Here is a 14,557-nt window from a genome sequence, read left to right on the forward strand (position 1 = left end):
TCATTAAGGAATTTCACAAACAATGTGACTACATCTATTGTTAACAAGAGCGAAGAGTCTATGACACACTTGACGTCCTCAACTAGACCCTTACAATGAACAATGCTTTATGTATTGTAAACATTTCTAACATTTGTACATTTTTAGGGTTCAATGTTCCCTTTCAAACAACCCGCATAAGTAATATTTTTCCTCAAATGATGTATCTTCATTGCCAGTGAGCTATTGTGAATCTAAAACCAGCACTTAACATACTTTAGTTCACAGTAGTAGGTTTTATCCATTATTGACAATGATGGAAGTAAACTAGTGCACATTCAAAAGTACATATACATTATTTAACACCTATTCAACGCTATTTTAAGTGGAGAATACGTTGACAATGATTTGTGCTTAAAATCTGGAAAGGGCATTTTACTAGGTCACTATGTGCAAACATTTAATTACATTGCTCTTTTGAATATCTGACCCAATTATTGCAAGTCCAAGAATGACAATCAAAATTGAATTGTCAGCCCAGGCTTGTGACTGACCCCAACATTTCAATAGTAATAAACAGGTATAGACAACAATTTAAATTCAGCTTAAACGTCTGCAACAACCATTCAATACCATACACTGTTTGGTGAGCTTCTTTCCCCATCAGCCTCAGTATCTAAGGAAAGTAAAGAGAACACTGATGGTAGCAGAATATAACCTCTAGATACAGCATCAACACCTTAACCCGAAAGAGATTCAATATGTTAACATTGGCTGTACATTTGTGTAGTTATGGTACTTTATAGTATATATTTGTACTCTTCCAGTGAAGTACCTGTTCAGTATTGTATTACTTTATATTGTCACCACGGCAATGACGATTCTCATCAGAAAACAAAGTTACTATCACATATGTTGGGCTCTATTCAATCTGCATCGCTGGAGTTCAGCGTTTATTGGGTGATTTGACATTTTAAAGGCAATGTCCCCTGCATTCACAGTAAACACTGCAGATGTCAGCTTGATTTGAAATGACCTTTACATTTCTATTCCGCAATCAGTAACGCTTCAGCGATCCAGATTGAATTGAGCCCTAAACGTATGTCTTTATGGTTACTACGGCCTAATTTAAATGATTAATACTAGTAAGAGGTAAGTCTTATCGTTCCAAGACAGCGTGAAACCCAAATAACCTAGAATAAATAGTTATTTACTGTCTTGTGGGTCTTGTGCGAGATGCATTGATCTACACAATCTGTACATCTGTGTCATTTTCTAAAAGCCTTTGGATTGACTCTGTTAGTTACCGGTAGCTTGTTACACCAAATTGAGTCTTGGCATTCAAGTGTGTACAACCAGAGAACAGAGCTGTAAAGAATGATGTCCACAATACAATGTAAGCACACGGTCCATCAGTGTCCAGCCTTAGCGGTCTGTGTCTACTCCGTCCTCTTCACATTTCATGGCAAGACAAGTAAAAATAAAAACTGTTCCACACACTCGACCCGGACTGTAAAATGTATTTGCATGACATAATTGTTATGTCAAGGCTTTGGCTCATTCTTCTGATCGGAAAGTCACTCAAAGTCATCTAAATGGATGGTTGATCCATGGATTTGAAATAGAGAACATATTTTCCAGGAGCATCAGTTCATGGCTGACATCTCCATGGAGCCTATTCCCTCCAGAAATAAAGGGACAACCACAGGAGAAATTCCTCCAAAACCTCACTGATGTCCCACATCTGTCTCCATCCAAGTTTCTTCAGGTCCCATTGTTCCTCACTGTCCCTTGTGTTCTGTGGGGGAGTCCTCTAGCGTACAGGGGTGTGTACAGCAGCGCTCAATCCAAGGTACTCCAGGTTCTCTGCTGCGGGCAGGAAGTGACTACTGGTGGGTGTGGCCTGAGGCAGGAAGTCCTCCTGGTAGTCTGGGTTGTCCATGCTCTCACATACAGAGCGAGGGAGGGTACTACGGGCCATGTTGAGATACTCGGGTCCCTCCGGCACGCGCGGCAGGGAGTTGAAGAACTTGTTGTCCGGGTCGTACCCAGAGGAGGTCCGAGTAGCCCAGGCTGGCTCGCTGGGGTCCTCATAGTTAGGGTTGAAGACATCAGAGAGCTTGGTGTTCTGGTTCATGTATTCTAGAATACGGTAAGAAAAAAGTTAATACCCAGGCTTACAGTAGAGAGCATTGATGATGCATGCTGCTGAACTGTTACGCTCTCAATGCATTTGTGTTACTGTAAGTTGAACGTTAAGTCAATAACTCGCCATGGATACAGTTTGTACTGTACCTGGAAGAGCAGAGAGATCTTGCTCTAGAGAACCACCGTGGGTGGGGACTGTGATGTCTTTCTTTAGAGAACCACTGTGGGTGGGGTCTGTGATGTCTTTCTCTAGAGAACCACCGAGGGTGGGGTCTGTGATGTAGCGAAGGATCACACTGTTCTCTCTCATCAGATGGCCATTCTGTGGTGAGCAGATCGAAAATTCAAACATCAGCCGTGTGTGTGTGTGTGTGTGTGTGTGTGTGTGTGTGTGTGTGTGTGTGTGTGTGTGTGTGTGTGTGTGTGTGTGTGTGTGTGTGTGTTGTGTGTGTGTGTGTGTGTGTGTGTGTGTGTGTGTGTGTGTCTGTTTGCACGTGTGTGTTTACCCCTGAGTTGTGGTGCTGGGTGGTCTTGTCGGGGAGAAGATACTCCTCGGCATCTACCACATCCTCCATGTCCTCTGATGTACTGATCAGGCTACGGTAGAACTTAGAGTCCGTGGGACTGGGCAGGTACATGCAATCATCTCCCTGAAATGTAKATTTAAAGTGAATTAGATATAAAATAGATGCCATTCTCAATTAAAAGCTTTATTTTATTTTTGCTTATGTAAAAACGTTTCGGCCATCAACTGCCTTTATCAGAAAGTGAATTAGTCACAATCATGGGTTCAAATACCTCGTCTGTAATGTCCCATCAAAGAAATAAGAGTTGATGCAACTATCTAATAGAATAATAATAATAATAATAATATTTTCAATTACCTGAATGACCAGATAGCGAGATGGATCCCGGGCCATTTTGGAGAACTCCGAGATGAGCTCCCTGAACCGTGGTCTGCTGTCTGCATCGATCATCCAGCCTGAAGGAAAATAAGACTGGCATCAAACCCCTTGTGTGTGTGCGCAATACATATATATCTATGGCGCACATCACTCACATTTGACCATGATCATGTAGACGTCTATGGTACAGATGGGGGGCTGAGGTAGGCGCTCTCCTTTCTCCAGGACTCCAGCGATCTCCCTGGCCGGGATGCCATCGTAGGGCTTCGACCCAAATGTCATCAGCTCCCACAATGTCACACCTTGTTTGTCATTACAGGAACATCATCAGGAAACCTTTCAGAAGCTGCAGTTGTTCAGAAGTTCAGTTTATTTGACTATTTCCTCAAATACGTGCTGTACTGTTTGTCCAGTTGGACTTACCGTAGCTCCACACATCGCTCTGATGGGTATAGGTCCAGTGAAGGATGGACTCCAGTGCCATCCACTTTATGGGCACCTAGCAGTAAAGATTATTGGTCAGCCATGGTTGAGTGAGTATTTTCACTCACTTTATTCACACAGTTAAATCCATTGATCATCCAGTACAAGTTTAACTGAATTCAATGTTTATTGTTCCAGTAGGGAAATTAAATGTGTTGTACAAAAATATATGTGACTATTGGAATGGTGAGCGGTGTCGGCTGCTCCAACCTTTCCCCCATCAGCGTGGTACTCCTTCTCGTCGGCGGTGAGCAGCTTGGCCAGTCCAAAGTCTGTGATCTTCACATGGTGAGGCGTCTTCACCAGAACGTTCCTGGCCGCCAGGTCACGGTGCACCAGGTGACGCTCCTCCAGGTAGTTCATACCCTGCAGACAACATCCAAAAGACTCCTTGTGACTCTGAGGCTGTCCTGATATGGACACTACATACACAGTGGTAGTAGATGAGGTCATTTGTTTCTCTCCATACAATGTAAAGCACTGTATAAATTCAACCCATTATTATTATCAGTAGTAGAATTGGGGGTGATATGTAGGTGCAAAGAGAAAATCATTTTGCCATGTAAAATGTTTTTTTGATCTGAATTCCTATTGATTTTACAGTGGTGAATTCACAGATACACTACATGACCAAAAGTATGTGGACACCTGCTCGCCGAATCATGGGTATTAATATGGAGTTAGTCCCCCGATTGCTGCTATAACAGCCTCCACTCTTCTGGTAAGGGATTCCACTAGATATTGGAACATTGCTGTGGGGTCTTGCTGCCATTCAGCCACAATAGCACTGATGTTTGACGATTAGGCCTGACTCTCAATCGCCATTCCAATTCATCCCAAAGGTGTTCAATGGGGTTGAGGTCAGGGCTCTGTGCAGGCCAGTCAAGTTCTTCCACACCGATCTCGAACAAAGCATTTCTGTGTGGACCTCGATTTGTGCATGGGGGCATTGTCATGCTGAAACAGGAAAGGGCCTTCCCCAAACTGTTGCCACAAAGTTGGAAGCACAGAATGTCATTGTATGCTGTAGCGTTAAGATTTTCCTTCTCTGGAACTAAGGGCCCCAGGCCATTATTCCTCCTTCAAACTTTTCAGTTGGCACTATGAATTGGGGCAGGTACCATTCTCCTGCCATCCGCCAAACCCAGATTTGTCTGTCAGACTGCCAGATGGGGAAGAGTGATTCATCACAACAGAGAATGCGTTTCCACTGCTCCAGAGTCCAATGGCGGCCAGCTTTACACCACTCCAGCCAACGCTTGGCATTGCACATGGTGATCTTAGGCTTATGTGCGGCTGCTCGGCCATGCAAAAGCCATTTCATGAAGCTCCCGATGAACAGTTCTTGTGCTGACGTTGCTTCCAGAGGCAGTTTGGAACTCTGTAGTGAGTGTTGCAACCGAGGACAAATWATTTTTACGTGCTAAGCGCTTCAGCACTCGGCGGTCCCGTTCTGTGAGCCTGTGTCGTGTACCATTTTGCGACTGAGCCATTGTTGCTCCTAGACGTTTCACCCTTCACAATAACAGCACTTTCAGTTGACCAGGGAAGCTCTAGCAGGGCAGAAATTTGACGAACTGACTTGTTGGAAAGGTGGCATCCTATGACAGTGCCACGTTGAAAGTCACTGAGCTCTTCAGTAAGGCCATTCTACTGCCAATGTTTGTTTATGGAGATTGCATGGCTGTATGCTTGATTTTATATACCTGTCAGCAACGGGTTTGGCTGAAATAGCCAAATTCATTAATTTGAAGGGGTGTTCACATACTTTTGTATATATAGTGTATTTCACCCCAAATTCGACCGCTGGTTATCATTATCAAAATGAGGCAAATGAGTGTTTATCCAGAGGTAAGCATTTGTACAAACAAAGCCCTTTTGACCAGGAACTTTAACATATAACCTCCCAACACGTAACCTTCCATGGAGGTCTACTTTGAGGGGGGAATAAACAGCTTCAGATGCCTAATTCACTAATATTTATCAAATACAGCCTTTATAGCTTTTTATGCCTGCTTTGAGCCATATTTCCATAGAATCAATAAGACAAGCTGCGAACAGATAGACACCTCTGTGTATTCAATAATTAGCCCTCAGCAGGCTTACTGTACAAATAGACTAAGTATAGCTAGAGGCAAGGTCCCAACTAAGGCTGGGAAGAGACTGCTGCTCAGGCCTGGGAGGTTGATGGGTGTGTGTGTGGGGGGAGGTTAAGCTAATCTTTCAGATTAAACATCCATTCCTAACTACACCTGAAATAGTGGGAAGGCAGAGCGAGTATCAAAGAAAGCAAACTTTGCTCCCATTTGTAATAATCTATCAAATCAAATCAAACTTTATTTGTCACATGTGCCGAATACAACAAGGGCAGACCTTACCGTGAAATGCTTACTTACAAGCCCTTAACCAACAGTGCAGTTCCAGAAGAGTTAAGAAAATATTTACCAAATAAACTAAAGTAAAGGATAATAAAAAGTAACACAATAAAATAACAATAACGAGGCTATTTACAGGGGGTACCGGTACCGAGTCAGTGTGCGGGGTGTACAGGTTAGAGGTTTTTATATTTATTTTTTTATTTCACCTTTATTTAACCAGGTAGGCTAGTTGAGAACAAGTTCTCATTTACAACTGCGACCTGACCAGATGAAGCAAAGCAGTTTGACGCATACAACAACACAGAGTTACACATGGAATAAACAAGCATACCGTCAATAATACAGTAGAAAAAGAAAAAGTCTGTATACAGTGTGTGAAAATGAGGTAGGATAAGGGATGTAAGGCAATAAATAGGCCATGGTGGCAAAGTAATTACAATATAGCAATTAAACACTGGAATGGTAGATGTGCAGAAGATCAATGTGCAAGTAGAGATACTGGGGTGCAAAGGAGCAAGATAAAAAAATAAATACAGTATGGGGATGAGGTAGTTGGATGGGCTATTTACAGATGGGCTATGCACAGGTGCAGTGATCTGTGAGCTGCTCTGACAGCTGGTGCTTAAAGCTAGTGAGGGAGATTTGAGTCTCCAGCTTCAGTGATTTTTGCAGTTCGTTCCAGTCATTGGCAGCAGAGAACTGGAAGGAAAGGCGGCCAAATGAAGAATTGGCTTTGGGAGTGACCAGTGAGATATACCTGCTGGAGCGTGTGCTACGGGTGGATGCTGCTATGGTGACCAGTGAGCTGAGATAAGGTGGGTTTTACCTAGCAGAGACTTGTAGATTACCTGGAGCCAGTGGGTATGGCGACGAGTATTAAGCGGGCTTTGGTGACAAAATGAATGCACTGTGATAGACTGCATCCAATTTGTTGAGTAGAGTGTTGGAGGCTATTTTGTAAATGACATCGCCGAAGTCGAGGATCGGTAGGATGGTCAGTTTTACGAGGGTATGTTTGGCAGCATGAGTGAAGGATGCTTTGTTGCGAAATAGGAAGCCGATTCTAGATTTAATTTTGGATTGGAGATGCTTAATGTGGGTCTGGAAGGAGAGTTTACAATCTAACCAGACACCTAGGTATTTGTAGTTGTCCACATATTCTAAGTCAGAACCGGCCATAGTAGGGATGCTGGACGGACGGGCGGGCAGGTGCGGGCAGCGATCGGTTGAAGTTCGGTTCGGTTGCATTTAGTTTTACTTGCATTTAAGAGCAGTTGGAGGCCCCGGAAGGAGAGTTGAATGGCATTGAAGCTCGTCTGGAGGTTAGTGTCCAAAGAAGGGCCAGAAGTATACAGAATGGTGTCGTCTGCATAGAGGTGGATCAGAGAATCACCAGCAGCAAGAGCGACATCATTGATGTATACAGAGAAGTGAGTCGGCCCGAGAATTGAACCCTGTGGCACCCCCATAGAGACTGCCAGAGGTCCGGACAACAGCCCCCCCCCCCCCGATTTGACACACTGAACTCTATCAGAGAAGCAGTTTGGGTCTAGAGTGTCTCCCCCTTTGAGGAGGGGGATGACCGCGGCAGCTTTCCAATCTTTGGGAATCTCAGATGATACGAAAAAGAGGTTGAACAGGCTAGTAATATGGGTTGCAACAATTTCAGCAGATAATTTTAGAAAGAGAGGGTCCAGATTGTCTTGCCCGGCTGATTTGTAGGGGTCCAGATTTTGCAATTTCAGGTAATTTGTACATGTAGGTAGGTATGAAGTGACTATGCATAGATAATAAACAGCGAATAGCAGCAGTGTACAAAACAAATTGGGAGGGGGGGGTTCTAAGACTTGGGTGTCTGGAGTTTCTGACAATTCTATGGGCTTTCCTCTGACACCACCTATTATATAGGTCCTGGATTGCAGGCAGCTTGGCCCCAGTGATGTGCTGGGCCGTACGCACTACCCTCTGTAGCGCCTTACGGTCAGATGCAGAGCAGTTGCCATACCAGGCAGTGATGCTACCGGTCAGGATGATCTCGATGGTGCAGCTGTAGAACTTTTTGAGGATCTGGGAACCCATGCCAAATCTTTTCAGTCTCTTGAGGGGGAAAAGGTTTTGTCATGCCCTCTTCATGACTGTCTTGGTGTGTTTGGACCATGATAGATCGTTGGTGATGTGAATATCATGGAACTTGAAACTCTCGAACCGCTCCACTACAGCCCTGTTGATGTTAATGGGGACCTGTTCGGCCCTCCTTTTCCTGTAGTCCACGAACAGCTCCTTTGTCTTGCTCACATTGAGGGAGAGTTTGTTGTCCTGGCACCACACTGCCAGTTCTCTGACCTCCTCCCTATAGGCTGTCTCATCGTTGTCGGTGATCAGGCCTACCACTGTTGTGTCGTCAGCAAACTTAATGATGGTGTTGGAGTTGTGTTTGGCCACGCAGTCGTGGGTGAACAGGGAGTACAGGAGGGGACTAAGTACACACCCATGAGGGGCCCCAGTGTTGAGGATCAGTGTGGCAGACGTGTTGTTGCCTAACCTTACCACCTGGGGGCAGCCCGTCAGTAAGTCCAGGATCCAGTTGCAGAGGGAGGTGTTTAGTCACAGTGTCCTTAGCTTAGTGATGAGCTTCGTGGGCACTATGGTGTTGAACATAGGTGTTCCTTTTGTCCAGGTGGGAAAGGGTAGTATGGAGTGTGATTGAGATTGCGTCATCTGTGGATCTGTTGGGGGCGGTATGCGAATTGGAGTGGGTCTAGGGTATCCGGGAGGATGCTGTTAATGTGAGCCATGACCAGCCTTTCAAAGCACTTCATCGCTACCAACGTGAGTGCTGCGGGGCGGTAATCATTTAGGCTGGTTACCTTCGCTTCTTTGGGCACAGGGACTATGGTGGTCTGCTTGAAACATGTAGGTATTAAAGACTCAGTCAGGGACATGTTGAAAATGTCAGTGAAGAGATTTGCCAGTTGGTCCACACATGCTTTGAGTACACGTCCTGGTAATCCATCTGGCCCCGCAGCTTTGTGAATGTTGACATATTTAAAGGTCTTGCTCACATCGGCTGTGGAAAGCGTTATCACACAGTCATCCAGAGCTGGTGCTCTTGTGCATGCTTCAGTGTTGCTTGCCTCGAAGCGAGCATAAAAGGCATTTAGCTCGTTTGGTAGTCTCGCATCACTGGGCAGCTCGCGTCTGGGTTTCCTTTTGTAGTCCGTAATAGTTTTCAAGCCCTGCCACATCCGATGAGTGTCAGAGCCGGTGTAGTAGGATTCAATCTTAATCCTGTATTGATGCTTTGCTTGTTTGATGGTTTGTCTGAGGGCATAGCGGGATTTCTTATAGGCGTCCGGATTAGTGTCCTGCTCCTTGAAAGCGGCAGCTCTAGCCTTTAGCTCGATGTGGATGTTGCCTGTAATCCATGGCTTCTGGTTGGGATATGTACGTACGGTCACTGTGGGGATGACGTTGTTGATGCACTTATTGATGAAGCCGATGACTGAGGTGGTATACTCCTCAAAGCCATTGGATGAATCCCGGAACATATTCCAGTCTGTGCTAGCAAAACAGTCCTGTAGCGTAGCATCCGCACCATCTGACCACTTCCGTATTAAGCGAATCACTGGTACTTCCTGCTTTAGTTTTTGCTTGTAAGCAGGAATCAGGATGATAGAATTATGGTTGGATTTGCCAAATGGAGGGCGAGGGAGAGCTTTGTATGCATCTCTTTGTGTGGAGTAAAGGCGGTCTAGAGTTCTTTTTCCCTCTGGTTGCACATATTTGGTCAAACGTATTTAAGTTTGCTTGTTTTAAAGTCCCCGGCCACTAGGAGCCCATTTTCTTGTTTGCTTATGGCCTTATAGAGTTGATTGAGTGCGCTCTTAGTGCCAGCATCGGTCTGTGGTGGTAAATAATATAGATGAGAACTCTTGGTAGATAGTGTGGTCTACAGCTTATCATAAGGTACTCTACCTCAGGCGAGAAATACCTTGAGACTTCTTTAATATTAGACATCGCGCACCAGCTGTTACTGACAAAAAGACACACACCCCCACCCCTCGTCTTACCAGACGTAGCTTCTCTGTTCTGCCGGTGCAATGAAAATCCCTCCAGCTCTATATTGTCCGTGTCGTCGTTCAGCCACAACTCGGTGAAACATAGGATATTACAGTTCTTAATGTCCCGTTGGTAGGATAATCGTAATCGTAGGTCTTCCATTTTATTTTCCAATTATTGCATGTTAGCAAGTAGAATTGATGGCAATGAGAGTTTACACGCTCACCTATGGATTCTCAAAAAGCAGCCTGATCTGCGTCCTCTTTTCCTCCGTCTTTTCTTCATGCAATTTAATTTTTTTTAACCTTTATTTAACTAGGCAAGTCAGTTATGAACAAATTCTTATTTTCAATGATGGCCTAGGAACAGTAGGTTAACTGCCTTGTTCAGGGGCAGAAAGACAGATTATTATTATATATAGTGGGGCAAAAAAGTATTTAGTCAGCCACCAATTGTGCAAGTTCTCCCACTTAAAAAGATGAGAGGCCTGTATTTTTTTATTTTTTTTATTTAAATTATTATTTTTTAAACCTCGTCAGCTCGGGGATTCGATCTTGCAACCTTCCAGTTACTAGCTACCTGCAGCCCCAGGTAGTCTAGTGGTTAGAGCGTTGGACTAGTAACCGAAAGGCTGCAAGATCGAATCCCCGAGCTGACAAGGTAAAAAATAAATATATACATACTGTATATATATAATAATCTGCCGCCCCAGGTAGCCTAGTGACGGGGATCTGTTCCTGGGAGAGCAGTATATCTTTCTTGTCGGACTCGTTAAAGGAAAAAGCTTCTTCCAGTCCATGGTGAATAATCCCAGTTCTGATGTCCAGGAGTTATTTTCGATCATAAGAGACAGTAGCAACAACATTATGTACAAAATATGTTAAAAAATAAGTTACAAACAACTTGTCGCGTTAGTCAGATCCAGACTGACTGACAATGTAGCTACATATTTGACAGAGGCTTGCTAATGATTTGTTAGAAGGTTCTGTATCCCCAGAAGTAATGGGTACAGTATACTTGTATACAGAAATAAGACACAAATGTAAGTTAACACAGCAGTTATTTCCTGTTTGCTCACCTTTGCGATCTGTACACACCAGTTGAGTAGGCACTGGGAGCCGATGAGGTCCTTGTTCTCCTTGACATAGTCCAGCAGGCAGCCATAGGGCATGATCTGGGTGATGAGCTGCACCGTGGACGTCAGGCAGATGCCCAGCAGACGACATACGTGGGGGTGCTCCACACTGGCCATCACATACGCCTCCTGAAGACAGAAAACATGGGGAAGGGGGGTCATCTTCAGATCTCACAACGCCTGAAGAAGTGTTTAACATCTCAGGAAGGAACCACATGAATATGATATGGCAATCTGCTGAAAAGCGCAGCCCAACTGCAGTTAAAAGGGAACATTGACCGCTTGGGCTTCATTCAGGATATCTACTATACAAACAATTGACTCACATCTAGAATCTCCTTGTTGGCTTTGGGAGATGTGGCCTCCCTCAACACCTTAATGGCAACAGGGATCTTCATGTTTTCTCCCTCAGGAATCCACACGCCCTGGGGAGAAAAAACACACGTTTATTAGGTCTGGAACGATACCAGTAGCGCAATAATTTTTCCATGCCAAAAATGTAATCACAAAGCAGACCAAACTCTTTGTTCCTTTAAAAATCTGCTGTATGGAAAATATTGTGTGCTCTAGCTTGGAAAAGAAATTTGACTCTGGATGACAACATAATGATGTTTGTTTCCAACATTAATAACCTATGTGTAAATGTAATCTGTTGCTGTATTTTTTTGTGTTATCTATGATCGTTTTGTTTGTCTTGTGTAGTTTCTTAATCATTGTACCTTAACTGTATGTGTAAACATGTATACGCAGGGCCCAGCTGTAAAAGAGACCTTGGTCTCAGTCTGTGTTCCTTGTTGAAATAAAGGTATAATAACAATTAGGGCTGTTCTCCTAAAGAAGTTAAATCCTCTTCGTGTTTTGTTTCCTTGCCACGATACTAATGAGTATCGCGATACTTTTCTCTGGAAACAATGTTCATATACAGTATACTCTTTTAACCTTAGCGTATAGAATAGCCAATTATATTTCCACGAACCATTTAATTTGTTTGGCTCCTTTTCTAAGCCTTGGGATCAATTTGAGGATTAAACTAATGCATTCTGGGAATGTTGTATTTTCCCAATATTTAACCAATTTTAAGTGATTAATGAAATATAATAACGTAGAATATTCACATCCAGGTTTCGTTTTCCTTGATCATTCATTGAAGAGTTTTTCCTGTAAATAAATGGTTTCAACAATATTTTATATGTACAGTGCATTCGGAAAGTATTTTCCACATTTTGTAACGTTCCAGCCTTATTCTAAAATGGATTTTAAAAATAATAATAATCTTCATCAATCTATACACAATACCCCATAATGACAAAGCAAAAACAGGTTTAGACATTTTGCTAATTTATACAAATAAAAAACTGAAATATTTGTTGAAGCATCTTTGGCAGCGATTACAGCCTCGAGTCTTCTTGGGTAGGATGCTACAAGCTTGGCACACCTGTATTTGGAGAATTTCTCCAATTATTTCCTGCAGATCCTCTCAAGCTTTGTCAGGTAGGATGAAGTGTCGCTACACAGCTATTTTCAGGTCTCTCCAGAGATGTTCGATTGGGTTCAAGTCCGGGCTCTGACTGGGCCACTCAAGGACGTTCAGAGACTTGAATCGAAGCCACTCCTGCATTGTATTGGCTTTGTACTTAGGGTCGTTGTCCTGTTGGAAGGTGAACCTTCACCCCAGCCTGAGGTCCTGAGCGCTCTGGAGCAGGTGTTCATCAAGGATATCTCTGTACTTTGCTCTGTTCATCTTTCCCTCGATCCTGACTAGTCTCCCAGTCCCTGCCTCTGAAAAACATCCCCATATGCTGCCACCACCATGCTTCACCGTAGGGATGGGGCCAGGTTTCCTTCAGACGTGATGCTTGGAATTCAGGCCAAAGAGTTCAGTCTTGGTTTCATCAGATCAGAGAATCTTGTTTCTCATGGTTTGAGAGTCTTTAGGTGCCTTTTGGCAAACTCCAAGCGGGCTGTCATGTGCCTAATGAGGAGTGGCTTCCATCTGGCCACTCTACTACAAAGGCCTGATTGGTGGAGTGCTGCAGAGATGATTGTCCTTCTTGAATGTTCTTCCATCTCCACAGAGGAACAACAAATCTCAAATTTCCACTCATCAGACCAAAGGACATATTTCCACCGTTCTAATGTCCATTGCTTGTGTTTCTTGGCCCAAGCAAGTATCTTCTTATTACTGGTGTCCTTTAGTAGTGGTTTCTTTGCAGCAATTCAACCARGAAGACCTGATTCACGCAGTCTCCTCTGAACAGTTGATTTTGAGATGTGTCTGTTACTTGAACTCTGTGAAGCATTTATTTGGTCTGCAATCTGAGGTGCAGTTACCTTTAATGAACTTATCCTCTGCAGCAGAGGTAACTCTGGGTCTTCCTTTCCTGTGGTGGTCCTCATGAGAGCCAGTTTTATCATAGCGCTTGATGGTTTTTGCAACTGCACTTAAAGAAACTTTAAAAGTTCTTGAAATTTTGGGATTGACTGACCTTCATGTCGTAAAGTAATGATGGACTGTCATTTCTCTTTGCTTATTTGAGCTGTTCTTGCCATAATATGGACTTGGTCTTTTATCAAATAGGGCTATCTTCTGTATACCACCCCTACCTTGTCACAACACAACCGATTGGCTCAAACGCATTAAGATGGAATTAAATTCCACAAATTAACTTTTAACAAGGCACACCTGTTAATTGAAATAAATTCCAGTTGACTACCTTATGAAGCTGGTTGAGAGAATACCAAGAGTGTGCAAAGCTGTCGTCAAGGCAAAGGGTGGCTACTTTGAATAATCTCAAATATAAAATATATTTTGATTTTGTTAACACTTTTTTTTAGTTATTCTACAATGAAGAAAATAGTAAAAATAAAGAAAAACCCTTGAATGAGTAGGTGTGTCCAAACTTTTGACTGGTACTGTGTATAATGACATTTGATGTTTTATATACAATTGTTTGTATATTTGTATAGACTACACATCATATAGAATAGAAGAGGCATTTACATTTAATTTAAATTCACTGAATTAAATTATATTTCCTTTAATACAAATTCGAATTACAATTCTGTATCCTGTTTACTACTTCAATTCAAGTTCAAGAACTGAATTGGAAATGATGAGGCATTCTCAATTCAATTCTGAATTGAGCCCAACCATGTTGAGAGCGAACGCAAGTCTTCAGGTCTCATGTAAGATTACTCATTCACGATCTGAACCACCTCCATTAAAAAAGTATTGATCACTCTGCTTACCTTAAAGACAGTTCCAAAGGCCCCTGATCCCAACACTTTGATCTTCTTAAACTCGGTCTCCTTCAGAATACGGAGCAGGGCCTGGTTGGGTGCCTCTCCACTTGGGGTCAGGGGTTCAACCAACTATGGGACCAACAACAAAGCAAGTGTAATTATCTACCTACTGTACGTCATTGCGGCCCTGTAAAGGTGTTAACGTGTATGTTGGCCCCTCTTGTTGA

At 43.3% G+C, this 14,557-nt stretch overlaps 1 protein-coding gene across 1 annotated transcript in view; it reads right to left on the bottom strand.

The window, feature by feature from the left end:
* Positions 1 to 1,263: 1,263 nt before the first annotated feature.
* Positions 1,264 to 14,557, bottom strand: part of LOC111972787 (melanoma receptor tyrosine-protein kinase) — a 40,995-nt gene continuing 27,701 nt past the window's right edge. Inside the window, exons 18-27 of the mRNA XM_023999867.2 lie at positions 14,337 to 14,459; positions 11,414 to 11,512; positions 11,031 to 11,216; positions 3,726 to 3,881; positions 3,456 to 3,531; positions 3,188 to 3,334; positions 3,012 to 3,109; positions 2,634 to 2,777; positions 2,275 to 2,449; positions 1,264 to 2,121 (exon numbers count right to left, since the gene is read on the bottom strand). Of these exons, the coding sequence (XP_023855635.1) occupies positions 1,793 to 2,121; positions 2,275 to 2,449; positions 2,634 to 2,777; positions 3,012 to 3,109; positions 3,188 to 3,334; positions 3,456 to 3,531; positions 3,726 to 3,881; positions 11,031 to 11,216; positions 11,414 to 11,512; positions 14,337 to 14,459 (1,533 nt within the window). The 3' untranslated portion in view covers positions 1,264 to 1,792. The remainder of the gene's footprint in view (positions 2,122 to 2,274; positions 2,450 to 2,633; positions 2,778 to 3,011; positions 3,110 to 3,187; positions 3,335 to 3,455; positions 3,532 to 3,725; positions 3,882 to 11,030; positions 11,217 to 11,413; positions 11,513 to 14,336; positions 14,460 to 14,557) is intronic.

The sequence above is a fragment of the Salvelinus sp. IW2-2015 genome, linkage group LG14, assembly GCF_002910315.2.
Source record: "Salvelinus sp. IW2-2015 linkage group LG14, ASM291031v2, whole genome shotgun sequence".
Lineage (NCBI taxonomy): Eukaryota > Metazoa > Chordata > Actinopteri > Salmoniformes > Salmonidae > Salvelinus > Salvelinus sp. IW2-2015.